This window comes from Micromys minutus, assembly GCF_963924665.1.
Source record: "Micromys minutus genome assembly, chromosome: 29".
In the NCBI taxonomy this organism is placed as follows: Eukaryota; Metazoa; Chordata; class Mammalia; order Rodentia; family Muridae; genus Micromys; species Micromys minutus.
In genome coordinates, this window is record NC_137964.1 from 19187859 (window position 1) to 19214307 (window position 26449).

The 26449-nt window shown below is 47.4% G+C and overlaps 1 protein-coding gene and 1 pseudogene across 2 annotated transcripts; both read left to right on the forward strand.

Moving 5' to 3' along the window:
- The first annotated feature begins 1074 nt into the window (after positions 1-1074).
- LOC308439124 (catechol O-methyltransferase domain-containing protein 1-like) lies at positions 1075-1867 on the forward strand (annotated as a pseudogene). Its single transcript has one exon. The product of its transcript is annotated as a catechol O-methyltransferase domain-containing protein 1-like (transcript).
- A 10556-nt stretch (positions 1868-12423) lies between these two features.
- On the forward strand, positions 12424-25867 carry GUSB (glucuronidase beta). The gene is made up of 12 exons (XM_080941255.1): positions 12424-12673; positions 14388-14573; positions 14801-14982; positions 15316-15458; positions 15815-16002; positions 16751-16894; positions 17085-17263; positions 17369-17515; positions 19867-19951; positions 21598-21774; positions 24626-24761; positions 25268-25867. Exons 1-12 carry the CDS (start codon positions 12464-12466, stop codon positions 25435-25437), a joined length of 1947 nt encoding a protein of 648 aa, XP_080797381.1. The 5' UTR covers positions 12424-12463; the 3' UTR covers positions 25438-25867.
- Positions 25868-26449: the final 582 nt, after the last annotated feature.

The following is a 26449-nucleotide window of genomic DNA, read 5'->3' on the forward strand; positions in this document are numbered from 1 at the left end:
CAGATAAAAATACAGTACAATGGCGGTGGGGCACCAGCCTCCACCTGTCGTCAGTGAAAGTGAGAAAGGACGACAGGAGAAAAACTTGCTAGCGCTGGAGGCAGGCTGTTGTAGAGGCTCAGGAAAGCTCCCTGATCATCCTGGGTGGAAGAAACCCGTTCTTAGGGACACACGGAGCAAGTTGGGGGACCTGCGCTGTAGCCTTGTCCAGAATATCACAGAAGGCAACCTCTCAGGCATTCCTGGGGAAGCAGATTGGCAAAATACAGTGTCTTTGTGCATGGTGTGAACATAATTCTGGGCAGTATGAACTAGAGCCACAGGCAGTGCTGTGGAAGTTTTGCGTGTGTGTCTATGTGTGTCTATGCGTGTGTGTGTGTGTGTGTGTGTGTGTGTGTGTGTTGAGTCAGGGCTTGGAGCCCAGGCTAACTATGAGTTCACTAAGTAGTTAGGGATGACCTTGAACTCTTGACTTTCCTGTTTACACCTGCCTCATCCCAGGGTCATAGGTGTGTAGGTTTATGTGCTGCTGGTGGTTAGGCTGAGCACAGGGCTTTATGCATGCCAGGCAAGCATTCCATCAGCTACATCTCCAACCCTTCAAACAAGTCTGTACCAAAGGTAGACCCGGGAGATGATTTGCACCAAGTCCAATGACCTGGGAACAATCCCCCGGAGACAACCAATCTTCATAGCCGTCCTCTAACCTTCACATGCATGTCACAGCATGAACACTCCCAGGCATGTAATTCAGCAACCCACACACAAAGTGATGGTTGGTTGGTTGTTAATGGCCCAGTGGTTAAGAGCACTGGCTGCTTTTCCAGAGGACCCGTGTTCTGTTTCCAGAACCTATATGGCAGTTCACAACTCTAGTTCTAGGGGATCCAACTCCCTCATCTGGTCACCACGGGCACAGACATGTGGCATCGATTCATACACACTCATGTAAATCAAAACAACAACAACAAAAAACAACCTCCTGTACTAAGGAGGTTGGAGAAAGGGCTCAGCCATTAAGAGTACATATTATGCCCAGTCCCATCCTGTCTACTCCAGCACACAGGACCTCCGCCACCGCTAGCCCGCACCATGGCCCAGCTTGTACCTCGGCTATCTGTCCCCGCCTTGCTGGCCCTGGGTTCGGCCGCGTTGGGCGCCGCCTTCGCTACTGGTCTCTTTCTGGGGAAACAGTGGCCTCCGTGGGGGTCCAGGCGGCCACAGCGCCTGTTGCCCCCTGAGGATAATCCCCTGTGGCAGTATCTGTTGAGTCGTTCCATGAGGGCACCCGGCGCTGCGGAGCCTGCGACTGCTGACCCTGGAGCAGCCGCAGGGGGATTCCATGATGACTTGTGAACAGGCCCAGCTTCTGGCCAACCTGGAGCGGCTCATCAAGGCCAAGAAAGCTCTGGACTTTCACGGTCTACTCGGCCCTGGCCCTAGCCTTGGCGCTTCCCGAGGCTGACCGCGTGGTGACCTGCGAGGTGGACGCAGAGCCCCCGCAGCTGGGACAGCCCCTGTGGAAGCAGGCAGAAGTGGAGCAGAAGATCGGCCTCCGGCTGCAGCCTGCCCTGCAGACTTGGATGAGCTCCTGGCGGCGGGCGCGGCCGGAACCTTCGACATAGCGGTGGTGGACGCCAAGGAGAACTGTACTGCCTACTACGAGCAATGTCTGCAGCTCCTATGTCCCGAGGCGTGCTCGCCGTGCTCAGAGTCCTGTGGCGCCGAGAGGTGCTCCAACCTCAGCCCAAGAACAAGGCTATTGAATGTGTGCGGAACCTAAACGAGCGCATCCTGCGGGACGCCAGGGTCTACATCAGCCTCCTTGCCCCTGGATGATGGACTCTCCTTGGCCTTTAAGATCTAGGGTTAACACCAAGCTTAGGGCTTGGGTGTGAGAACTTAAGAACCCCAACCAGTGACCCAACTTTTAAACCTGACCATAAAAATACTGAACATCCATGTCCAATGGGGGGGGGGAGTACGTATTATTGTCACAGAGGACCTGTGTTTGTTTCTCATCACCCACACAGTGGCTCCCAACCACCCGCAACCCCAGTTTCAGAGGATCCAACATCCTGCTCTCACCTCTACCTGCACAAGGCACACATGATGCACATACATACATGCATGCAGGACAAACAGACTAAAATCTAAAATAAATATATTAGAATAAACAAGACTTAGGTCACCTACAATAAACGCTGTCTCTAGTATATTAATTAGGGTTTCTTACCAAGACATGGGCAACTTTTTTTACTTTATTAATTTATTTGTTGGTGTTGGTTTGGATTTTTTCAAGACAGGTTCTCGTTATATAACTCTGCTGTCCTGGAACTCACTCTGTAGAATAGGCTGACCTAGAACTCATGGAGATCTGCCTGCCTCTGGGATTAAAGGCATTAGCCACCACCACCTGCTACATGGGTAGTTTATGACTGGTCACTCTACTGAAATAAGGCACATTCTCTTTGGGGTTTCCTGCATGCTAGACAAGCAGACAAGCTATGACTTCAACCATGAATAGTTTTCCTTTATTTTTAATTTTTTAAATTTTGTTTTGTTTGTTTGTTTATTTGTTTGTTTCCTTGTGTGTGTGTGTGTGGTTTTTTTGTTTTGTTTTGTTTTTTGTTTTTTTTTTTGTTTTTGTTTTTGTTTTTGTTTTTGTTTTTTTTTTGAGGCAAAGTATCCTGTAGCCAAGGCTGGTCTTTCAACTCAGGATGATCTTGAACTCCTGACCTTGATCCTCTTGTTCCTCTCCCCGGCACAGGGATCACAGGTTTGAACACCACTCCTGACCTATGGAGTGCCAGCAATGGAACCCAGGGCTTTCTTGCATGCTAACCCCATTATAATGAATACTTTTTTAAAAAGATTTATTTTTTAGGCTTATCTATGTATAAGTGTGCATCTGTGTGTGTGTGTGTGTGTGTGTGTGTGTGTGTGAGTGTGCATGCCACATGTGTGCATGTCCCAGCTGAAGCCAGAAAAGGACATCTTATCCCCTGGAGCTGGAGTTACCGGCAGATGTGAGCCACCTGACCTAGGTGCTGGGAACTAAGCTGAGATCCTCTGAAAGAGCACTAAGCTCTCTTCCCCTGCCCCCCAAGACAGGGATTCTCTGTGTAGCCCTGGCTGTCCTGGAACTCACTCTGTAGACCAGGCTGGATTTGAACTCACAGCTGCTTGTCTCTGCCTTCCAAGTGCTGGGATTAGAGGTATGCAGTATCACCACGCAGCCGCATGAAGCCCTCGTAGTTGCTGAGCCATTTCTCCTGTTCAGCATCCATTGTTCCTTCCCAGCTAACTTTTCTCTTTCTATCCAGCCTCTAGTGATTTCCCACAGCTTTGCCCACCCTGCAGATTTTTTCTTTTAACCAGATCATTTGTCATCTGCAGTAACGTGACCATTGTCTTCCTTAAAACCTCTACTTCACTGCCAAGAACTGACCACTTCACTGCAAAAGCTGCTCACTTCAATAGCCACAAGCCCAAGATTCAAGAGTGGATTACCTCCCGCCCCTAGAGGCATTACAGGTGTGGCTGCTGTGTCAAAAGTTCAGCAGTGGGTGGCAGACAGGAGAGAGGCCATGTCTATGTACAGTGTTCTGATCTATGACGATTAGTAGCCTAACACTCCCTGAAGAGAGCAAGCCTGAGATGACCAGCAGTCCAGCACCCGGCAGGCCCAGACAAGCTCCCAGAATAGGGAGCAAGCTGAAGAATAAAAGAAACACACCTGGGACTGCTGGTCCTGGGCAAGAGTGAGCCGGAGACAGAAGACACTTGCCTGGGGCCACTTGGGCAGGCTAGGTGAGGAGCAAGCCTGAGATAGCCACCATGGTACACCAAATAGGGAGCTAGCCTGAGATGGTTACCAGGCTGGCACTCCCCAGGCCTCAGGGGACGGATCATGTCCAATATGACCCTGCTTGGCACCATAATGTACAAGTGGAGATTTTTTTTTTCTCTGTTGGGGGAAGGTTGCACGGGTAGAGGGCACGTACAAGGAGAAGGGCAGATGAGTGGGAATGGGGTTGTTGATGTGAAATTCACAAAGAAGCAATAAAACGTTCCAAAGAAGAAGAAGATGAGTGGACTGAATGTCACGTTTGTTGGAGAAGGAGGACTAAGGAGAGCACGGGCCTGATTGGTCATTCCTAACTCTCCTTATCTGGTATCCATCACTTGTTGGCTAAGGAACAAGAACTGTGACACAATAGATCATCTACAACCAGGTGGCGGTGCACACCTTCATCCCCAGCACTCAAGAGGCAGAGGCAGCCAGATCTCTGTGAGCTCTAGGCCAGCATGGTCTACAGAGTGAGTTCCAGGACAGCCAAGGCAAGAAAGAAAGGAAGAGAGAGAGAGAGGAGGGAAGGAGGGAGTTAAACCAGCTAGCTAGCAGCATCCCTCCATGGCCTCTGCATCAGTTCCTGCCTCCAGGTTTCTGCCTTGAGTGCCTGCCCCAACTTCCCTTTCCTCCCCAATAATTTGGTGATGGTTTTATCAATACCACTAGAAACCGTAATTATGACACACTCCCTTGTTGGCTGGCTTCTGGTTTCTTCTGGCTTTGAACTGGCCAAGTTAAGAACTTGGACACAATTGACAGAGTTCAAATTGCTGTCAAGATTTCTGGCTGAGACATTGTTTCATTTTTTTTTCCCAAGAATTATCTCAAAAAGGAGTGTTAAAGAGCCAATAAGCCTTGTTTACAACCAGAAAGTCTGTGACCTTTGAGTTTGGCCTTATCAGCTCTGCTCTCAGTTCCTGGATCTGAACAGTGTACTCCAGGGTAAACACACACACACACACACACACACACACACACACACACACACACACACACACATATCTTAAAAAACAGTTTCAGTTACAAGAGAAAATTCTCTAAGATAAGAGGAATACATGTAGAAGCTCATTTTTTTCAAACAATCTTTATACTATGCTTAATATTTAAACTCTGGTCAATCTTTGAATCTGGTTCTAAATAATATTGCTGGATTAATTTTTTTTAAAGATTTATATATTTATTTTATTTATATGAGTACACTGTAGATGTCCCCAGACACTCCAGAAGAGGGCATCAGATACCATTACAGATGGTTATGAGCCACCATGTGGTTGCTGAGAATTGAACTCAGGACCTCTGGAAGAGCTAGCCAAGGCTACATAGTGAAAAACTACAAAAAAAAAAAAAAAAAATCTCCAAAGTTTCCTGTCTCAGTGAATCAGTTGCCCAGCTGGTAGGTTTTAGGGAGGTGTCTGGGTATGACATAAACATCTAACTTGAACAATGGATTAGTGTATTCATGAATTCTCACTGAACAAACCACACTGAGGAAGGACCTCAGAAAAAGCATGTCACTCTGGGAATGTTCCTGATGCTTATTCCCAGACCTTGCCTCTTCCTTTTTTGGTTTTGTTTTGGTTTTTTGTTTGTTTAGTTTTTCAAGACAGGTTTTCTCTATAGCCCTGGCTGTCCCAGAATACCCTCTGTAGACCAGGCTGGCCTTAAACTCAGAGATCCTCTTGCCTCTACCTCCTGAGTGGATTAAAAAAGTGTGCCACCAGTACCCAGCAAGAATTTGAGCATTTATAAGATGACAGAAAATTAACTTGTATGGCCTACTTAATCACAGCTTAAGAATTTAGCAGCTTTCTACTTTTCTTTAATTGGATATTCCTACTTTTTTAAAAATTGGATATTCTCTGTATTTACATTTCAAATGTTATCCCCTTTCCCCTCCCTCCCATCCCTTCTTTCCCTTCCCTTGCCTCCATGAAGGTGCTCCCTCTCCCAATCACCCTCTCCCACCTCAGTGCCTTGGCATTCCCAGAATTTAGCAGCTTTAATAAGATTAGGATTTTACAATTTTATTCCTGTTAACTTTTAGCCTTAACATTTAAAATTTTTTAAATTGAAGATCTCTTAGTTTAAAATAGAACTCTAAATCATAAATGTAGCCCATAGAGAGGTGAGGAAATTTATAAAACCATAAATATAGTCCATCGAAAGATAGGAATGCTTTTTTATTTTATTCTTTTATAGAACACCATTACAGAATATTATAGTTTCTTGTATGACTCAGTTTATCCAAATAATTCAAACTTAGTGAAGTTAGCAAAGACGAGGAGTCTAGACACACACCTTTAAATCAGTTGCTGTTAATCCAAGTAAACTGTAGGGATTTATAAGCATTATGTATCTGTCCTGGAACTCACTCTGTAGGCCTGGCTGGCCTCAAACTCACCTCTGCCTGCCTTTGCCCCCAGAGTACTGTTATTAAAGACATGTGACACCAACACCTGGCTTACATATGTTGTCTTTGCTTTAAAATTTCAGAACAAAACAAATCATCATATAAAAACATCTACCCTAATCTGAAATATCCTGGGGTTTTTTTGTCTTATTAGTCTAAAAGGGAGATGACCAGAGTTGAGTTTAAGTTATGTATAAACATGAAATAGTAAATTATGATTACCCATGTATAGATTTTAAATTATTAACCTTTTTGTTACACCTTTAAGCTATTTTTTTAAAACTTGGAATTTTATGGTTTTCCCCTGCCCCCATCCCACCTCCCAAAATGGTTTTACAGATCCTGAGAGTAAAAAAGGTTTTCATTTCAGCAAGAGTTTTGAAATCTATGACTTTGAGTGAGGGAACAATTTTTGTAAACAAGAACCAAGAAAGAGGGAGATGTCAAAGAGTTAAACATCTGTAGTTACACTTATCCATCCTAGCTATTATATAAACAGTTTTTTCTTAACTTAAATAACAAGAGACCGTAACAGTAACAAGTAAGTTTATCATTTGTTGTGAGCAACTCTTGCTAAGCAGATCTTAGACAATATCTGAAGCTTTACTTGGTATCTACAGCAGCTTTTCCACTGTTGCATAGGTGGACTCTCTCTTTACTCTTAGTTTCTGTTGGGTTTCAGGAATCACCCCACAAACCATATATGAACACTGATCTCAGTTAAGCAAGAATAGTTTATTGAACGCACACCCTAATGCTGGTCAGACCAGGGACATGGCTCAGAATTATCTGAACTATGACAACAGCTATCTTTTTCTGTCAACTTATAAAGGAAAAAAAAAAACAAAACAAAACACAGGGAGTGTTACCCAGTGGTCAGCTCTGACTCAAGATTATTTTAGATATAACCTTTGATTTTAGACGTTGACTTTTGATTTGACAGGTCCGAGGTAAAGCTTCATGGAATTTCTTAAGGTTAACAAACCATATACAGAACATTTAGAACATACAGAACAAGACAGGGGGTGTGGTCAGCATGTCCTTGCTCTGAGCCAAGTTACTTCTCTGTGTCAGTGACTGGCAGGGATGTTACAGCAACAGTATAAGATCGTTGGCAGGCATGAAACAGAATGGCTACAGCTATGCTGGAGGGCATGGGTTAGATCATAACAGTTCATAGTCTGTATACCCTCGTTTCTCCAGAAACCCTGGGGCTCCATGCTATTAGGGCCTAACTGCACACAACCAGCTGGAAGGAGTGACTGAAAGCTTAGGTGAAGGTTCACTGACCTTGCTTATCTTCTTTTGCAGGAATATTAACTTTTAACAAGCCTAGCCCTGATTGATTTAAGCAAGCACATCTAAAGAGTTATTACTTGGAAATGTTAGACACTAGTTTACTTTATTTCATAACCCGTTTGTGTGGCGTCTGCAGATGGTGGCAGACAACCCGAAGAGCTTAATAAGTATTTGTTTTCTTGGAAAGACATTAAGTTGTAGGGTAATAATCAATGTCTATCATCTAGAGGTCATTAAACAGAAAAGGATAAAACCCACACATCTACAGCAACTCAGAAAAGGTTGGGGCATCAGGTTGTCTTGTTTTCTTTATGGATTTTTGTTTGACAGATTTTTAACCATATCCAACAAGCTTACAAACCTTGAGGTACAGAGAGTTTATATTTTAGCTTTTTAAAAGTATATGGTGTCTTTTCCTGGGCTTAGGTTAGAAAAGGGAAACCATACTTCAACTCCAGAGCTGACTTTTTAATAAAGGACAACAATAAAACAACATCTTAATTCATAACCATACAAGAAAAAAAAAAATACCTAATATCTGCAAAACGAAACCCAGTGATTCGAGGGAAGGACCAGAGAAAGGTGAATACGAAGAAAGTTTGGAGATAAGAAATTCCGGGTGCAGGCCAGCTGCAGCAGTGCAGAAAGCAGCAGGCAGTGGTATCCAGGAGGGCTGCATGCCCTAATCGCCGGGGAGTGGCCACAGCCAGAGCTCCACAGTCAGAGCTCTTGACCTCTGAGCCATCTCTCCAGCCCAATTCTTACTTTCAATATGCATATTTGGGTAGGTTGTAGTCTGGGATCCCCAGGACCTATCAAGTACACTTTAGACCTTGATTCCTCTGGGGCCTATACCAGAACCCTGGCCCTGAGTTTGTGGTTTCTCAGTAGTCTTGCCGGGGCCTCCAAATATAGAGTTTGTGACCCATGGGGAAAGACCATAGAATAAATCTAATTATAAAGAAAAGATTTATTGATCAGCTGCTAGCAGGATGAATAAATAGTCTCTGAGCCGAATTTGAGATTGGCATGCAGGAAGGGTATGGGGAAGGACTTTTAAAGGGGAAAAGCCACATGAAGACCTTCAATATTTATGCAAGCAAGTGAAAACTGTTCTGTTCTGCCAAGTTAAGTGGTTAAGGCAACTCAAAACAATATTTGGACATCTGTATAAGCAAGTTACAGAAGCAAAACCAGCATTTAGTTATATTTGAATAAGTGTATAGACACAGCTGTACATTTCTGGGTGGGGGTCACTGAGTCAGGGTTACTGGGGACTTATCTTCTAGGGACTGGAATCAGAAGCAAATGGGTGAGAACCAAGATGGATGCCTAGCATAAAATGGAGCTTCTTTAGCTGTCACATTTACTCATTATGAGAGTTTAGGACAGCTCACTTGTTAGGGACAAGGACAGGAGGGAAGAGTTTACTCATCAAGGTCAAGGATATAGAAGCTTCCAGGAGGAGGAATAGGCTAGACCCAGAATCAAGTCAATTTAGTCAAGCATGGGTAATGTTTGCATGCTGCTAATCGGGATTGCAATTTGAGAAAATACAGATTTGGTTACAATAGTTCAGGTTCTTTAAAACAGCACTGCATTTATAGCTTAAGATAAACAAACTGGCCTGGGCAGGTGGCTCAGTTGGTAAGGTGACTGCCGGGCAAGCATGGGGAGTCTGAGTTTGAATCCCCAGCGCCCACATAAAAAGCCAGGCATGAAGCACCTGCAGCCCTGAGCTGGAAAGACAGTGAAAGGTGACTCTCTGGAGTGCTCCAGCCAGCCAGTTTAATGGAATTCCTGAGCTCCAGGCCCAGTCCCAAAATACAAGGCAGAGGGGCTTCTGAGATGGCTTAGTGAATACAGGTGTCTGCCACCAAGTCTGATGACTGAGTTCAGCCCCTGGGGCTTACAGGGGAGAAGGAGAAAACCAACTCCAGCCAGAACTTCATCGGAACGTCACACAGTGCAGGCACCCATGCAAATTAATATATAAATAAATGAATTAAAATTAAAACAAGTGGGATGGGACTTCAGAAATGGCTCAGTGGTTAAGAGCACTGGCTGTTCTTTTCAGAGGACCTGGGTTCAGTATCCAGCACCTACATGGTGACTCATAATTATCTGTAACTTTAGTTTCAAGGGAATCAGTGTCCTCTTTTGTCCTCCAAGAATACTTCATACACCCAGTACACACACATAGGTGCAGGCAAACACCCATATGATATATACATACATACACACACACACACACACATATATATATATATATAGATAGATAGATAGATAGATAGATAGATATAGATATATGAGACTACTATGTGGCCCTTCTTTCTACCTCAACATCCTGAGAGCGGGGTCACAGGTGTGAACCGCTATGTCCAGTTTATGGAAGATTTTGTTGTTGCTGCTTGCCGCTGTTCTCAGTGTTTACTTATTTTCCGTGTCCCAGTGTTGCGCTGGCGTGTGTGTCTATGCACCGTGTGGTGCAGTGTCTGCAGAAGCTAGAAGAGGTCATTAGCTCCTCTGGAACTGGAATTAAAAATGGTTGTGAGCTGCCATGTGGGTGCTGGGAATCAAACCGGTTTCTCTGGAAGAGCAGCCAGTGATCTTAACCACTAAACTATCATCTCTCTAGCCCTCTCCAGTGAATAAATAAATAAACATAAAATTAGTCTTTTTTTAAAAAAAAAGTCAGGATTGACCTCTGACCTCCACCTGCACCCGGTCATGTGTATAACGCCTCTGAAGGCAGGCACAGACTATAAATGCTCAACTATAAACAAGTGGATTAGAAGCTAGCATGCCTGTGTTGGTCAAGTTCTCCCCCTGCTAAGGAACATTTTGACTGTTCAGCTTCATCCCCAACCCCTTGACAAGTATACCGATAATTGCAACAAAATTTAGGTATTTTGTAACAACAAGGAGGACAAAAATTGGGAGCGTTTGTAAGAGTGGTTGGGGACCCTTCTATTGTGCTCAAGGTCAGCAGGCTTTAATAATGCATTAGGGAGCAGGGACTAGTGGCCCTTTAATCCCTCAGGAGGCAGGGACAAGTGGATCTCTGAGTTCCAGGCCAGCCAGGACTAAACAGAGAAAACCTCTCTGGAAAAACCAAAACCAAAACGAACCACAAAACAACAACAACAACAAAAAAAAAACAAAAAAAAAAAAAAAACAAAAAAAAGCTTTAGGGACCTGCCTTTTGGCTCAGTCTGAAAATCCAAATGCACATTGCGGGGTGGGTGTATCATTAGTCCAAGGATTTAGGTTGAGACCTAAATGATATTCACCTTCATGTTAAGAATAGGAAACTGAGCAGCATATGCCTTTAGTGTCAGCATTCGCGGGAGGCAGAGGCAGGAGGATCTCTATGATTTTGAGGTCAGTCTGGCCTACAGAGTTCCAGGACAGCCAAGGCTACAGAGAGAAATCCTGTTTCCCAAAATCAAAACCAACCAACCACAAAACAACAACAACAAAATCCACGTGGCCATCAAGACTGGCTTAGCTGTCTTACTTCACCAAGAAGGAAATCTGAGCATTTAAAAGTCTGCTAGAGGGTTGGAGTGATGGACTGGGGGCGGGGGAGGCGGGCGATACTAAGACCACTGAGGACTATGGTGAGCAGGGAGGGGGTGTGGGGGTGGCTGCTGCAGGTCATGTGACCTGCATAGCACTCGCCTCAGCCTGCATTTGTGACTCCTAACACAAGCCCAGGACACACTTCTTTTATGTCCCGTGCAGGCAGTTCTACAAGGATCTTGAACTTGGATGTGGATGCTCCAACTCTGCCCAGAGTCCTAACGCTCCCTCTTTGCCTTAGAGGCATCAGTAATCGGAAGGATTACTTAAAATTCCAAGATCTCCAGGGTACAAAACATATTCTAGGCCAACCTAGATGCCTTGACACCATGTCTCAAAAAACAACCAAATAACACAATAAAGTGCATATATAACATACATAATTATAATAATAAATTATATGATTACAATTATAGATTGCTGTCATTTTGCTACTCAGACTTTTAAAAAATTTCCTAATAAAAATGCATTATGAAAATAACCATAATCACAGACAAACCATTAAATGATTTCTAGAAAGCAAAGAGGGAAAAGGAATATCTATTTGCTCTTATAGATTACTTGATTCTCCCCCCCCCCCTTTTTGTTTGTTTGCTTGTTTTGTTTTGAGACAAGGTTCTCTGCTCTCCTGGCCGTCCTGGAACTCAGGCAATAGATCAGGTTGACTTCGAACTCACAGAGATCCGCTTGACTCTACCTCCCAAGTGCTGGATTTAAAGGTATGCGCCAAAACCTCCTGGCTTGATTCCCTAGCCCCTTACTCCCTTGGGCATCAGGAGAGCCTGGCTGCAACCACGCGCTGTGAAACCATCCTTTTTCTCCGAGACCTACAAGAAGAGACCCCGCCTCAAAGTTGTCTGCATGTCCTTTCCAGACCTTAATAACTCCTTTAATAAACACTTAACTCCCCAAATCCATCTCAGAGTGTCTTTTGAACCCTCATCCGGGACCTTTCACAGAAGAAATAGTGGGGTCAGGGACTTCAAGACCTTAGCCTAGTGGTCCTGGGAGGCACAGCCCCAGGGTGTGAGGGGAGAAGTTAATGGATGTGAGGCAGGCAGGGACTTCTTTCAGGCTGACCGTATAGGACGATCCGGGATTTCAAGCCTTTGGGGCTTCCTCTTTCTGCAGAGTGTAGCCTCGGGGCCTCCAGATGGCCTTGAGTAAGCAGCAGTTCAAACCCTTGCCCACAACCAAGTTGGCGCGGGCGGCTTCTCTAGAGAACATGTGACCATCCCAGGGCCCGCCTCCGCCCTCCCAGGGACAGCGAGGCTAAAAGGCCCAGCCGCGGGACGGTGGGCAGCCGGGCCAGCATGTCCCCAAAATGGAGCGCTTGCTGGATCGCGCTGGGCCAGCTGCTGTGCAGCTGCGCTCTGGCGCTGCAGGGCGGGATGCTGTTCCCGAGGGAGAGCCGGTCGCGGGAGCTCAAGGCGCTGGACGGACTGTGGAGCTTCCGTGCGGATTTCTCGAACAATCGAAAGCAGGGCTTCGAGCAGCAGTGGTACCGGCAGCCGCTGCGGGAGGTGTGCGCCCCCCGGGATCCGGGGTCTGGAAGCTTCCAGAAGCCAGGGGGTGGACGGAGGGGTGCCTGTACCTGGAGATCCCTTTGTGCTCACTTAGAAGAGGTTAATATAGGTTTGCAGGCTGGGGAGGGCAGCTGCCGGAGCAGGAAGTGGGACCCGGCGTGCTTGAAAATTCAATGAACTCTCTGCTAGGCAGGCGCTGCCTTAGGCAGCGGATTTTTTTCCCCCTAAGGCTTTTAATTTTATTTCATAGTGCTTGGGGTTGAGCCCGGGGCTCTTTACGTGCTTGTCACTCCTGAGCCTTTTGTTTATTTTGAAGCTGTCTCCGTTCTATAACCCAGGCTGGTCTGACTATCTGGGTGAACCTCCTTCCGCTCCTGCTTTCCTGGAGGTTCTCAGGCCACCTAGAGTGTTGGAAGTTTGTGCACATGCCTCCTGCGTGCTCTTTCACATCTAGTGAGAAGCAGAGCCCTGGGAGATGCTACCCACCACAGGGATTTGGGGGTGGGTAGAGAGCGGGGAGCCGGTACACCATCGGGACTCTGCTCAACCAAGTAAGATTCAGATAAAGGACAGGACTTTGCACACAGCTGACAAAGGACCCCACTCATCCCTGCTCTCCCTTCCTAGCTTGGTAGGGTTGGTGCAGAAGCAGGTTGAAGCAAACCTGTGTGCTCACAGCCTCCGCCTCTCTCCAGTTCATTCATTCATCCTACCTCAGTTCCTCTTACCCCATTTGACTCTCGCCTCTTCTTCCTTGTCTCTCCGTTTAAAATGTGTAACCTTTATGCATCCGTGTGCGTGTATGTGGGTACCCCTGTGCTACCAGTGCACGTGGAGGTCAGAGGGTAACTTGCTGGAGTCTGGTCTCTCCTAGGTCTCAGGGTTAGAACTCGGGTCATCAGGCCTAGTGGCTAGTTAGTGCCTGTAACCCACTGTGTCATCTCATCAGCTGTGTGTGGGGGTGGGGACAGCAGCCCACAGTTAGCCTCTGGTCCATAGCAATCCTGCTACCTTAGCCTCCCAGGTGGCTAAGGTTACAAGTTGTGAGTCACCACACCTGGCTTAGACTCTCAGTTTTCAATTGCACTGCCTAGCATTCAGCAAAAGAGGAAGTAAGGAGGGGACATTGCCTCCTCGTGCCTTCTGTTTCCTCAGGGGCCCCTGCTGTCAGTCTTCCTCCCTGTGGTACCGATCACCTGCCTTTTATGTCAGGGTCTGGGTCTTCCTGTCTCAGGCTGGCCTGTGGCCTTTGATCTCACCCTTTGCATGGAAATCTTGGCCCTGGTACCATCTGCCCTGTGGAAGAACTTGGTTTTGACATTCTTTTTCACCAACTGTCCCTGCAGTTCACTTGTGGATAAGTTCTCCACCCACGCAGCCAGTATTTACAGGGTCCCTCCTCCGTGTCCCCTGCTTTTCTAGGGTGCTGGGGGTGCGGTTATGAAGAATAGACCTGATCCTTCTCTTTAGCTAGAGTCTCCTGTATGCTCAGTCCAGCCTCAGATATGCTGTGTAGCAGAGGATAGCCAGGGCATGACCCTGATGCCGTCTTCCTGGCTGCACCTCCCATATGCGAGGATTACTAGTACCCACCACCGTGATTGGCTCATGCAGCCCTGGAGTTGGAACCCAGGATTTCCTCTGTGGGAGGCCAGGGCTCTGCCAGCTTCCCTCCATCCCTAGCTCGTGACTCCACTTCTTCTTTCCCTAGTCGGGCCCAACCTTGGACATGCCTGTCCCTTCCAGTTTCAATGACATCACCCAAGACGCAGAGCTCCAGAACTTTCTTGGCTGGGTGTGGTATGAACGGGAAGCAGTCCTGCCACAGCGGTGGACCCAGGACACGAGCATGAGAGTGGTGTTGAGGATCAACAGCGCCCATTACTATGCAGTTGTGGTCAGTGTTTGGAGAGGTTGGATGGGGGAGGGGACTGGAGGAGGCAGTCTGGGCTGTGGAGAAGAGCTCTGTGCCCTGGGGCAGAGAAAGGGTTGCTTCCTGGGCTCTGTTAGAACACCATTCTTCCATGAGGCTTGATGGCAGGCAGCCTCTCCTGGAAGGGGGTACCTGAGACAGCAGAGCCCTGTAACCGGTTGTCCTTTACTCATATTTGCTTATGTCTGCAGTGGGTGAATGGGATTCATGTGATGGAACATGAGGGAGGTCACCTCCCCTTTGAGGCTGACATCAGCAAGCTGGTCCAGAGTGGGCCCCTAACCACCTGCCGGGTCACGATCGCCATCAACAACACACTGACCCCTCATACCCTTCCACCGGGGGACATCGTCTACAAGATTGATACCTCCATGTGAGCATCCTCCTTTTTCTCCCCTCCTCTCCCCTCCCCCGCCCAGTGGACTTGCCCATAGGGAGAATGGCTCTAGCCCTGGATCTGATGAGGAGACCAGGGGATGCATGCTAGCTGACGTCAAAGGAGGCAGAGTGATTTCTGGAAGTTCTCAGGCTAGCCAGATCCAGAGATCCTGTCCAGGGGTAGAAGGCAAGAACCGGTGCCCAATGTTGTCTTCTGGTCTGCACGTGTGCACTGTGGTACACTCACACAGAGATAAAGAGGGAGTGAGGGAGGGAAGGAGGATTTAAAAAGCCCCAGGGACGATGGACCTTTGTTTTCCCACCCTAGGTATCCCAAGGGTTACTTTGTCCAGAACACAAACTTTGACTTCTTCAACTACGCCGGACTGCATCGGTCTGTGGTCCTCTACACCACCCCTACCATCTACATCGATGATATCACTGTGACCACTGATGTGAACCAAGACATCGGTGAGGCTCTGGGCGGGAGGCACTGTGCTAGGCTGGGTCCGTTTTGTCTCGATTCCCAAGAGGAAAAATCCCTAAGTGTGGGGGGGAGGCTTCAAGCATCTTCTAGCCCCCCCCCCCGCTTCATTGTCCTCAGAAGACAAGACTAAGACTGCCCAAGCTGACGCCTTTCTAGTGGATCTAAAGTGAGATCGCTTGAGATATTGGGTTACTTTTCTCCTACCCCTGTTGTACCACCCCTAATCTCTGCACAGTAAGATTTAAATAAAAAAGGACACACAGTTGTACAGTTGTTCACTAGGGTCTTGGGAAGTAAGAGGACTCCTGGGACTGGTAAGATATCTATTTCTGTCCCACAGGGCTGGTGAACTACCGGATTTCTGTCCAGGGCAGTGAACATTTCCAGCTAGAAGTACATCTTTTGGATGAGGATGGCAAAGTTGTGGCCCATGGAACAGGGGACCAGGGTCAACTTCAGGTGCCCAGTGCCAACCTCTGGTGGCCTTACCTGATGCATGAGCGTCCAGCCTACCTGTACTCCTTGGAGGTAAGGGTGACTTTGGAATAGGGACTAAGGAAGGACCTCTGCTGCCACCTGGTGACATCAGCAGGCATCCAGGACAGGTGGCTAAATGGGTACAGGCTGAGGTTTCCGGCTTTTTCTATCCCTTGTGGAAGAGTCCAGCTGTGAAGTGTAGCTCTTGGGATCACGTTATGGTTAAAAACAGACTGTGGTAATTTCTGCATCTCAGGCACAGGCTTGTGGGACACATAGGCCACAGGGGCATTGAATAGGATCAGATGAATGTAGTAGTTGAGGTCAACCTGGTCTCCATAGTGAATTCCAGGACGGCCAGAGCTACATAATGGGACCCTGTCTCAAATGATCAGTTGCCACCCCTCCCCCTACAACAAAACAAAACCCAAAACCAGCTGGGCTTTGGTAGCACACACCTTTATTCCCAGAATTTGGGAGTGGAGGCAGGTGGATCTACAGAGAGAGTTCCAGGACTGCTAGGGCAACAAAGAGAAACCCCATTTTGAAAAACAAAATTTAAACCCAAAAACATTAAAAAACAAAACCAAATAGCATAGAGATGCGTGCCTGTAATCTTAGCACTTGGGAGGGACTGGCTGGAGAATCAGGAGTTCAAGGTCACCTTAGCTACACGAGACTCTATTTTAAAACAAAAACCAAAACCTCCAGTGTTACGTGCTGTTGGGGCGAATCCTTCCTGTTGGGTGAGGGTCTCAGTTCACCTGGGTGCTCATGCCTGGCACATGGGCTCTTCTAGGTGAAGATGACAACACCTGAGTCTGGGTCTGACTTCTACACCCTCCCTGTCGGGATCCGAACCGTGGCTGTCACCAAGAGCAAGTTCCTCATAAACGGGAAGCCTTTCTATTTCCACGGTGTCAACAAACACGAGGATTCAGATGTGAGTTGTAGCTGCGGCATCCCGGTGTGGCATGTTGGGAGTTACTCATATCTCCTTCCCCTTCCTCGGTGCCCTGGAGACACCATCACGTGCTGGGGTGGAGGGGTGGCTCCCGGAGCCGGGCTTCGGAGGAAAGTGTGTATTTTCCAGTCACAAGGGTAGAGATCACGCAGGCCTGCTGTCTTCCTAGATCCGAGGGAAAGGCTTCGACTGGCCTCTGCTGATAAAGGATTTCAACCTCCTCCGTTGGCTCGGGGCTAATTCCTTCCGTACCAGCCACTATCCCTACTCGGAGGAGGTACTTCAGCTCTGTGACCGATACGGAATTGTGGTCATTGATGAGTGTCCCGGTGTGGGCATCGTGCTGCCGTGAGTGCCCACCCCCTCCCCGCCCCGCCCCGCCCCCACTGCCCAGCGTACCGTCCTCAGCTCTTCTTAGAGCCTTTGGTGACCCTTCCCTCTCCGGCTCCACAGCCAGAGTTTTGGCAACGAGTCTCTTCGGCACCACCTTGAGGTGATGGAGGAGCTGGTGCGCAGGGACAAAAATCACCCTTCGGTTGTGATGTGGTCTGTGGCCAATGAGCCTTCTTCTGCTCTGAGACCTGCGGAGTATTACTTCAAGTGAGTGCCCTTTCTCCCTTGGCTGAGTCAGGCCTGTGGCCTTAGCCATTTGGCCTGGCTCAACTTCTATAGGCAGCCGGAGCGTGGTAGTCAGCCATAACGGGGTGGACAGGTGCTGTGAATATCAATATTCCTTCCATCACTCTGGGGACCCAAATCGCGCCCCAAAATTGTGCCTTTTCTACCCGTTGACCCTCCTAGTCATACTTGAAATGAAATCCAGAGTTCCCTTTGATACAAGACAGGGTTTCTGGGTTTGGCTGTCCTAGAACTAGCTTGGTTGAACAGGCTGGCCTTGAACCTAGAGAGATCCACCTGCCTCCACCTTCCTATGGCTGTGATTAAAGCTGAACTCTTTGGATCTTATATAATTTTATTAATTTATTTTTTTAGATAGGGTCTTACTGTATATCCCTGGCTGGCCTCAAGCTGGCACTGATTCCTTTGATCTCGACTTCAGAATACTGGGATCACACACAGGACCCAACAAGCATTAGATTTATTTTTAATTTATTTCCGTGTGTGCCATGGTACATATGGGGAGGTCAGAGGACAGCTTATAGGAACTGGTCCTCTCCTCGTTGATGTAAGTCTCTGGGCTTGAACTCTAATCATTGGGCTCGGCAGTGAGGGCTGAGGAATTTCTCCAGCTCCTTTTCAGATTTTTGAATTTTTTTTTTCCAGACAAGGTCTCAAATAGCACAGGCTGGCCTCAAGTGTGCAGTGTAGCTAGGGCTGGCCTTGAATTCCTACTCCTCCTGTCTCTACCTTCCACTCACGGCTAGGATTGCAGTGTTCTCCCTCATATCCGGCATTCATTCATTCCTGCATATATTCATTCACTCTAGACCGAAACATGTGCTAAAACTATAGGAAACCACTTTGGGTTCATCTTTATGAAACCAATTTATTTACAGAAGCACGTGAACATAAGTGGGATTTTAAAGTATTTGTGTGTGGGGGTAGTTTGTCTACATGTATGTCTGTACCACACGTGGGCCTTCTGTCTTCCCAGGCCTGAAGATATCAGATCCCCAGGAACTGGAGGTATAGTCATTGTAAGCCACCATGTGGGTGCTAGGAATTGAACCCAAGTCCTCTCTAGAAGAGCAACCTCTGGGTTCTCTCTCCAGCACCATAAAAGGGAACTTTTTTTAAAAAGAGGATTTATTTATTTAATGTATGTGAGTACACTGTCGCTCTCTTCAGGCACACCAGACACTCATGCGTTACAGATAGTTGTGAGCCATCATGTGGTTGCTGGGAGTTGAACTCAGAACCTCTGGAAGAGCAGTCAGTGCTCCTAACCGCTGAGGCATCTCTCCTGCCCCCCAGAAAACCAATGAGACAAAATGTTTTAAGTGTATTTTCTGGTGCTGGGGATCCAGTCCAGGGCCTTGCTTATGCATGCTAGGCAAGTGCCCTACCATTGAGCTTCATCTCCAGCCACAGTTGTTCATCTGTCATAAGACTGTCACAGCCTTCAGGATGATTTATACTGCTTGTCACACAGAGCCAGCCGAAGCTTCCTGATCAGAAGTTCTCAGCCTTCCTGATGCTTTGGCTGTTAATATGTTTCCTTATGTTGTGGTGACCCCCAACCGTGAAATGATTTTTGTTGCTCCATTGTAACTGGAATTTTGCTACTGTTACGAATCATAAGTAGTTTTGGAGATAGAGGTTTGCCAATGGAGCTTCGTGAGAACCCCCTGTTCTCCATGGGGTGGCTGCATCCTAGCTCCACATAGTCTTTTAGGCTGCCAGACTTTTTAAGGAGGTGGTAAGGAAGGTGCATTCATTAAGGGACAACGGGGATGAGGGCAGGACTGGGTAGGCTGGAGTACCCCAGGGTGGCTTTTGCTGGTTTGGAGCTATTTTGAGAGGACAGGTTCAGGACTTATGTCTAAGGGGGAATACACAACCTTCATTAAGAAGAGTAATGATCAAAGAGACGTAAAAGAAAAAAAAAGTCTTCAATCTGTGCTTTGTAGACTGGGAGTAGGTCCTGAGGAACAAACCCTAACCCTAGATTAGTCCTTACACTGGGTCCTCTCCTCGCCATTCCTCCTGGCCCAATGGTTAATCAACTCAACACTAATGCCATTTCTTCAGGAGGCTTCCCTGACTCTTAAGTTAAATCATGTCCCCACCCCCACCTTAAAGGGAACCACACCCCTTCATTTCTTCTGCCTCTTGCCATTTCGGTTTGTGCTCATCTCTGTTTTCATGGCTCTGGGCAGCCACCGCCTTTAGCTGTGACCCACCACTGACGGGGAAGAGGGGAAGGAAAGGGAGAGTCTGGGAGAGCTCTTCCCAGATTGATGAGCCTGTCTTCTGCCTTCCATGGACAGGACGCTGATCACCCACACCAAAGCCCTGGACCCCACCCGTCCTGTGACCTTTGCGAGCAGCGCCAAATATGATGCAGACCTGGGGGTGAGCCTGGAGTGGGGGGTGGTCTCCACACTCTACGCCTCTGCTTTGGCCTTTAGGCTTGTGCTTACTACCAGGAACCAGCGGTGGCCAGTCTAGCCATTTTCACAAGTGGCCTTCTGGTTAAAGGGACTAACTTCCTGTTAACTCACACTGCTTAGGCAGTGTGGCTTCTAAACCCAAGAAGGCTGGGCTCCATCCAGGCCAATGAGCTTGTTTAACCCTGACAAGAGAACAGGCCCGGTAGTCAAGAGCACTTGTTGCTCTTACAGAGGACCAGCGTTAGGTTCCCAGTACCCACATGATGGTGGCTCAGATCCATCTGTTCCAGGGGAATCTGACACCTTCTGACACAAATATAAAAGGGGAACATTCATTTATAAATTTTCTAAAAATAGTTGACAACAGAGGCCTTGTTAGCCCTGGTTTCTCTATGTCTCTAGAACCCACCCTTCAAAGAAACTGAGGCAGCAGCAGTAAGGCCCGGGTTGCTGGCTGTTCCAGTGCTTGTCCTATGATCTGTGGCCTCGGGAAGGCTTTATTAGACGCCCCATGTCTGGCCTCCACCCAGAGTGTGCTTTACAAAGTGATGCTACTTTATCCTCTGCAGTTCTCTGCTGCTGGCATCCTCAGCCACCACAGCCTGGAGAGGGTCTGTGGTCCCTTGGAAAGACCTCACCGTTCCCAGGGCAGCCTTGAAGCTGAGCATTGTTGCTAGAGAGGCATGCTTGCCAACTAGACACGGAACTTTTTTTTTTTAATTGATGTGCATTTGGTGCTTTGCCTGCATCTATGTCTGTGTGAGGGTGTCAGATTACCTGGATCTGGAGTTACTGTGTGAGCTGCAGATTGAATCTGGAAGAGGACCCAGTCCTCTTTACCACAGAGCCCTCTCTAGCTCCCTGGACTCAGAACTCTGATGCTGTTTAGGCCATACCTATCCCTGTTCCATGGACACTCCACCAGTGCCTAGGAAGAAATCTAGCGATTCCGCCATTCACAGCGCTGCCTTCTCAGTTCTAGCTCAGAGGACACATCTATGATGGGCTGAGGACGTGGCTCAGTGGAACAGCCTGTGCTCAGCACATACAAGCCCTTGGGTCGAACCCCTCCACCCCAGTGCCCACCCCAAATTAAGGAGCAGGAGATGTAGCTCAGTTGATGAGTGTTTGCCTTAAATTCCCTAAACTGAGAGCTAGGTGCCGTCAGTGCACGCTTGTGATCCTAGCACTTGGGAGGTAGAGGCGGGTGAGTCATCAGTTCAAAGCCAGCCCTGAACACATAGAAGTTTGAAGCCAGCTTCGGCTATGTAAGTCTTGTCTCAAAAACTTAACTATAAGGGGAAAAACGTATCCACTCTGTCGAATCACATCCCTAGGCAAGGCCACAGGAGACCAGGAATAGGATTAGAAAGAAGTAAACTCCAACAAGGTCAGAGGCAGGCTGGCTGGAAGATGGTCTACTTTGCTTCCAGCCATGGCCCAGTCAGTAGCCTCAACCTAGCTTTATATATTAGCCATATTTGGGTCTGGTCTTGACTTTATTTCCTGCGTGGGGTGGGCTAACCTAGGTCAGCTGCATTCTATTCTGACCTTGAAGAGGAGGCCCTCGGTGTGAGAGGTAAGCTCACTTGAACACTCTTGTCCTAGGCCCAGTACGTGGATGTGATCTGTGTAAACAGCTACTTTTCTTGGTATCATGACTTTGGGCATCTGGAGGTGATTCAGCCACAGCTGAATAGCCAGTTTGAGAACTGGTATAAGACGCACCAGAAGCCGATTATCCAGAGCGAGTATGGAGCAGAAGCAATCCCAGGGATTCACGAGGTAAACAGTTTATTGTCACAACGGCAATGTTACTTAGTTACTTATCTCTTAGGGCTTTCCTTACCAGTGACCTGGCCTCAGATCTCAGGCACCTTCCTAAGCCTGTGTCCCCCGCATGCAGGCCCGTTTGGCTTGTGTGCGTCCCAGAGACAGCCCATGTTCGGCTGTGTTTCTGCATAGCTAGCCACGTTTTTTGTTCTGTTTTTTTTTTACCCCCCCCCCCCCTAAGGTCTCTGTTTGATGCCCAGGCTGGCCTCAGATTCACAAATTCCTTAGACTTCTTGAATGCTGAGTTGAGGTTAAGGTGTCCTTCCGCACCAGCAACTTCTTAAAATGCATAGCCTGTGAGGTTCAGTGGTTAACACGTGCTGCCCTTCCAGTGGCTCTCAGACCGGTTCCCAGCACCCACACAGAGTACTTTAAAACTGTAACTCCAGTTCCAGAGGATCTGATGCCCTCTTTAGGCATCCACGGCTGTAGAGCATAGAGGAACAATTTTAATCTTGATTAAAAGGATTTCTCAGCCTGGGAGGGGGAAGCTGAGCTGCCAGAGTGTTTGTGTAGCATGCACAAAGGTCTACGCCCTACTCCAGCACTATATAGGACAGCTGTGGTCATACATGTCTGTAGAACTGGTGCTGGGGAGTCGGGGGCAGAAGAATCAGAAGTTTAGAGTCACCCTTGCCTACGAAATGAGTCTGAGGCCAGTCTAGGATACAGAAAACCCTGTCTCAAAATAAACAAACCAATTCTTCCCATATCAAAGACAGGTGTTAGTAGATCTTGACAGTGATGGAAATGTCTCTATCTTCCCTTCCCCGGGAATGACAGCCACCAGCCGAGCAACAGCTACGGGCTACTCTAGCCACATGTGGTTTGCAACTACTGCATTAGTGTGGGTATGGGGCTTTCCCATTCAAGATTATGATGGGCAAAGTGGCCTGAGTCGGGCTGGAGAGATGGCTCAGCGGTTAAGAGCACTGGCAGCAAGCACGTGGTGACTCATGACCATCTGTAATGGGATCTGATGCCCCCTTCTGGTGTCTGAAGACAGCTGCAGTGTGCTCACATACATAGAATCTTTTTTTTTTTTTAAAGTGGCCTATGTCTATGCTACCACTTGGATGGAGGCCAGCCTGGGCTACGTGAAGATAACTCAGATAAAGCACTTGATACACAAGCTTGAAGAGCTGAGTTCAGCTGCCCCCTCCCATGCCTGGTGTGGTGGCACACATCTGTAACCCCATTCTCCTCTGAAACGAAGTTCCCTTTAGCTCCCAGGCTAGCAGGGTGATATACACAGTGGTAAGCAAGAGACCTTGTCTCCCACAAAGAGGAAAGTGAGGACTGATGAGTTTTCTTCTTCTACAAGCATGCACTGCTGCTCGCACACATGTGTACCTACATCATACACATGTTTTAAGATTTTTCACTGTGGGCATGTCTGTGTGTCTGTCTATGGATATGTGCTCGTGTCTGGGTACCCACTGAGGCTAGAGGTGTCATAGACTGTCCTGGAGCTGGAGTCACAAGTGATTGTCAGCCACCTGATACAGGTGCTAGAACTGATTCGTCTATGAGAACAGGATGCTCTCTTTTTAATTTTTTCTGTACCTATGTGTATTAGTGTTTTGCCTGCACATGCCAGTGAGAGGGTGTCAGATGCCCTGGAACTGGAGTTGCAGACAGTTGTGAGCTGTTATGTGGATTCTGGGAATTGAACCAGGGTCCTTTAGGAAAAACAGTGCTCTTAACCACCAAGCCATCTCTCCAGCCCCAGCCAAAGTCAGTCCCAGTCATACACAAAGGAACTGCTAAGTCTGAATGAGTGTACCTTCGAGGTCAGTCTGGCCTACATCCAGGCTATGTGGTAAGATCCTATCTTGAAAGAAACTGCACCCCTCTCCCTTTAGAGTTGAGGTAAACACAGTTTTACTTCCAAAGTACTTTTGCTGATAGCTGGGAAAGTGCTTGTTTTGTGAATGTGAGAAACAAAATTCAGATCCTCACCACCCAGGTAGCTAAGACTGGAATGGCAGCCTTCCTGTAAGGCCAGTGCTCTGGCAGAGATGGGACCCCCAGAGAGCAAAATGCCTCACCAGACTCACTGAAATAGCAAGAGACCCTGACTCAATTAAGGTAGCATAAAACTAAGGATCACCTGATTTCCAACATGGGAAAATGAAAATAGGTTTGACAAACACATTTCCTTAACTAAGGTTTTTATTTTGTTTTCCAGACAGGGTTTCTCTGTGTAGCCGTAGCTGTCATGTCCTAGCACTTGATCTGTATACCAAGCTGGCCTCGAACTCGCAGAAATCTTCCAGCCTCTGCCTTCTGAGTAATGGGATTAAAGATGGGTGTCACCACCACCTCCAGGTTTCTACATTTTCAAAGGTTGTTTTTAAAACGGTCTCACGGTATAGCCCTAGCTGGCCTTAAACTCTTGATCCATTTTGCAATTTGGGCTTCTTGAGAGAGTTCTGGGATTAAAGACATAATCCACCTTGATGATAGTGATTTATTTGTTTTGCTCCCTTTTTCCCCTCCTTTCCTCAAGACAAGGTTTCTCTGTGCAGCCCTGGCTATTCTGGAACTCATTCTGTAGACCAGGCTGGCCTCGAACTCAGAGATCCTCCTGCCTCTCCAATGTTGGGTCTAATGGCATGCGCCACCACCGCCAGGCTGAGGGTGTCCTTTAAAGTTTTTTTTCAGAGCCCAGGGTCTCTGAGCCACCATCAGTTTAGTCCTACAGTTAATACAGCCTCACACCAGGACAGATCTTTTACTCGAGGTCAAGTGGAGCTCACACCAGGCCCAACTCTGACCTTCTATTCGACTTAAATCCCAGGATCCACCTCGTATGTTCAGTGAGGAGTACCAGAAGGCTCTCCTGGATAATTATCATTCGATTCTGGATCAGAAACGGAAAGAATATGTGGTTGGAGAGCTCATCTGGAATTTCGCTGACTTTATGACGAACCAATGTGAGTGTCTGTTAGACTTACGGGTTTTTCTTAGGTTGGCGTTTTCAGTTCTGGGCATTTGTAAGGATACTGGAAATGGGGTTGGGGAGATAGCTTAGGTAGAAAAGTACTTGCTTTCATCTATTTTACAGTAGTTAAAAGGAGAAAAGTAGGCTTCAGATTGGGTTGTACCTTCTCCCAGCTTTTGATGAGCGTCTCACTATGCAACCCTGGCTGGCCTGGAACTCACAGTAATCCAACTGCCTCTGCCTATAGGGTACTAGGATTAAATGTGTGCACCTCCATGGAACTTGAAATGTCATTACATTTTGATGTAGTCAGGGAGCAGTATGGGGGTGCGCACATGCCACGGTAAGTGGGGAAAGGTTAGACAACTTCAGAGAGTCGACTTGCTCCCTCTACCACGTGGGTGCCCATGATTGAACCTGGGCTGATTAGGTTTCAAAGCACCTTTACTTTCTGAGCCATCTTATCAGCACCGCCCCCATTTGTTTGTTTGTTTTTAGCACCACAGAGAGTAGTAGGAAACAAGAAGGGAATCTTCACTCGCCAGAGACACCCCAAAACTTCTGCCTTTATTTTGCGAGAGAGGTACTGGAGAATTGCCAATGAAACCAGAGGTAACAGTTTAGTGCCAAGGACCCAGTGTTTCGGAAGCAGGCCGTTCACATTCTAAAGCCACGACTACTTCACTGCAGCCTCCGCCCGAGGAAGTGAGAGGATTCTCTCAGCAGAGCAGGCGTCCCCAGACACTTCCTGGCACCAGTGTCTTTACTTTGGACTTTGTGAACTGCTACAAGGGGATTTTAGAAGTGACACTGAAACTTTTCTTCTGTGGGGATAATGGCTTTCTATGCCTTAGACTCAGTAATGTGTTAGGGGCTGAGGGATGGCTCACAATTTAAGAGTACTGACTGTTCTACCGGAGGTTCCAAGTTCAATTCCTAGCACCCACGTGGTTGCTAACTATGAGCTGTTACTCCATTTCCCAGGTGATACAGATGCCCTCTTTTGGTCCCTGCAGGTACCACATGTATGTGGTACATATGGACATACATGTGGGGAAAATAATTATACATGTAAAATAAAAATAAATCTAAATAAAACTGTTTTCTTTCTTTCATTACTATTACTGTTGTTGTTTGAGGCAGGGTTTATCTGTGTAGCCCTGGCTGCCCTGGAACTTATAAAGTCTGCTTTAAAGTGCAATGACCCCCCACGCTTGGGCATCTAAACAGACTAGTCTTGACCCAGTAAGAATGAAAGAGTCACTCATTAAATGTCACAGAGGAAATGGGGTATGATGACACATGGTTTTTAATCCAGCACTCTGGAGGCCAAAGCAAGACCTCCAAGTTCCAGGTCAGACCTGTCTCAAAACAAAGCCCCCACAGATTAGCCACAGCCCACAGGAAGAAAATAGGGCAGGCAGCGACTGACAGACCACTTTCTATGGTTGAGAAGACACGTGTTAAGATTCAAATGTCACGTCTCTGGTCTTCATGTGCATATGCATGCTTGTGGGAGCCAGAGAACAAACTCAGTGGCTTTCTACCTTGTTTTTTGAGACAGGGTTTCAGATTAGGGGAGGACTCACTAAGTAAATTAGGCTGCTGGCCAGCAAAACCCAGGGTTCTTCTGCTTCTCCTGTGTTGAGATTGCAACCACACGTTACCAGTGAGTCTAGC

Excerpts from the sequence above, each read along its gene's own strand:
- GUSB (XM_080941255.1), top strand. The coding sequence starts at position 12,464 with ATGTCCCCAAAATGGAGCGCTTGCTGGATCGCGCTGGGCCAGCTGCTG. Across the intron at positions 15,459-15,814 it reads TGATGTGAACCAAGACATCG|GGCTGGTGAACTACCGGATT; the intron begins GTGAGGCTCTGG and ends TCTGTCCCACAG. Across the intron at positions 17,516-19,866 it reads CCTGCGGAGTATTACTTCAA|GACGCTGATCACCCACACCA; the intron begins GTGAGTGCCCTT and ends TTCCATGGACAG.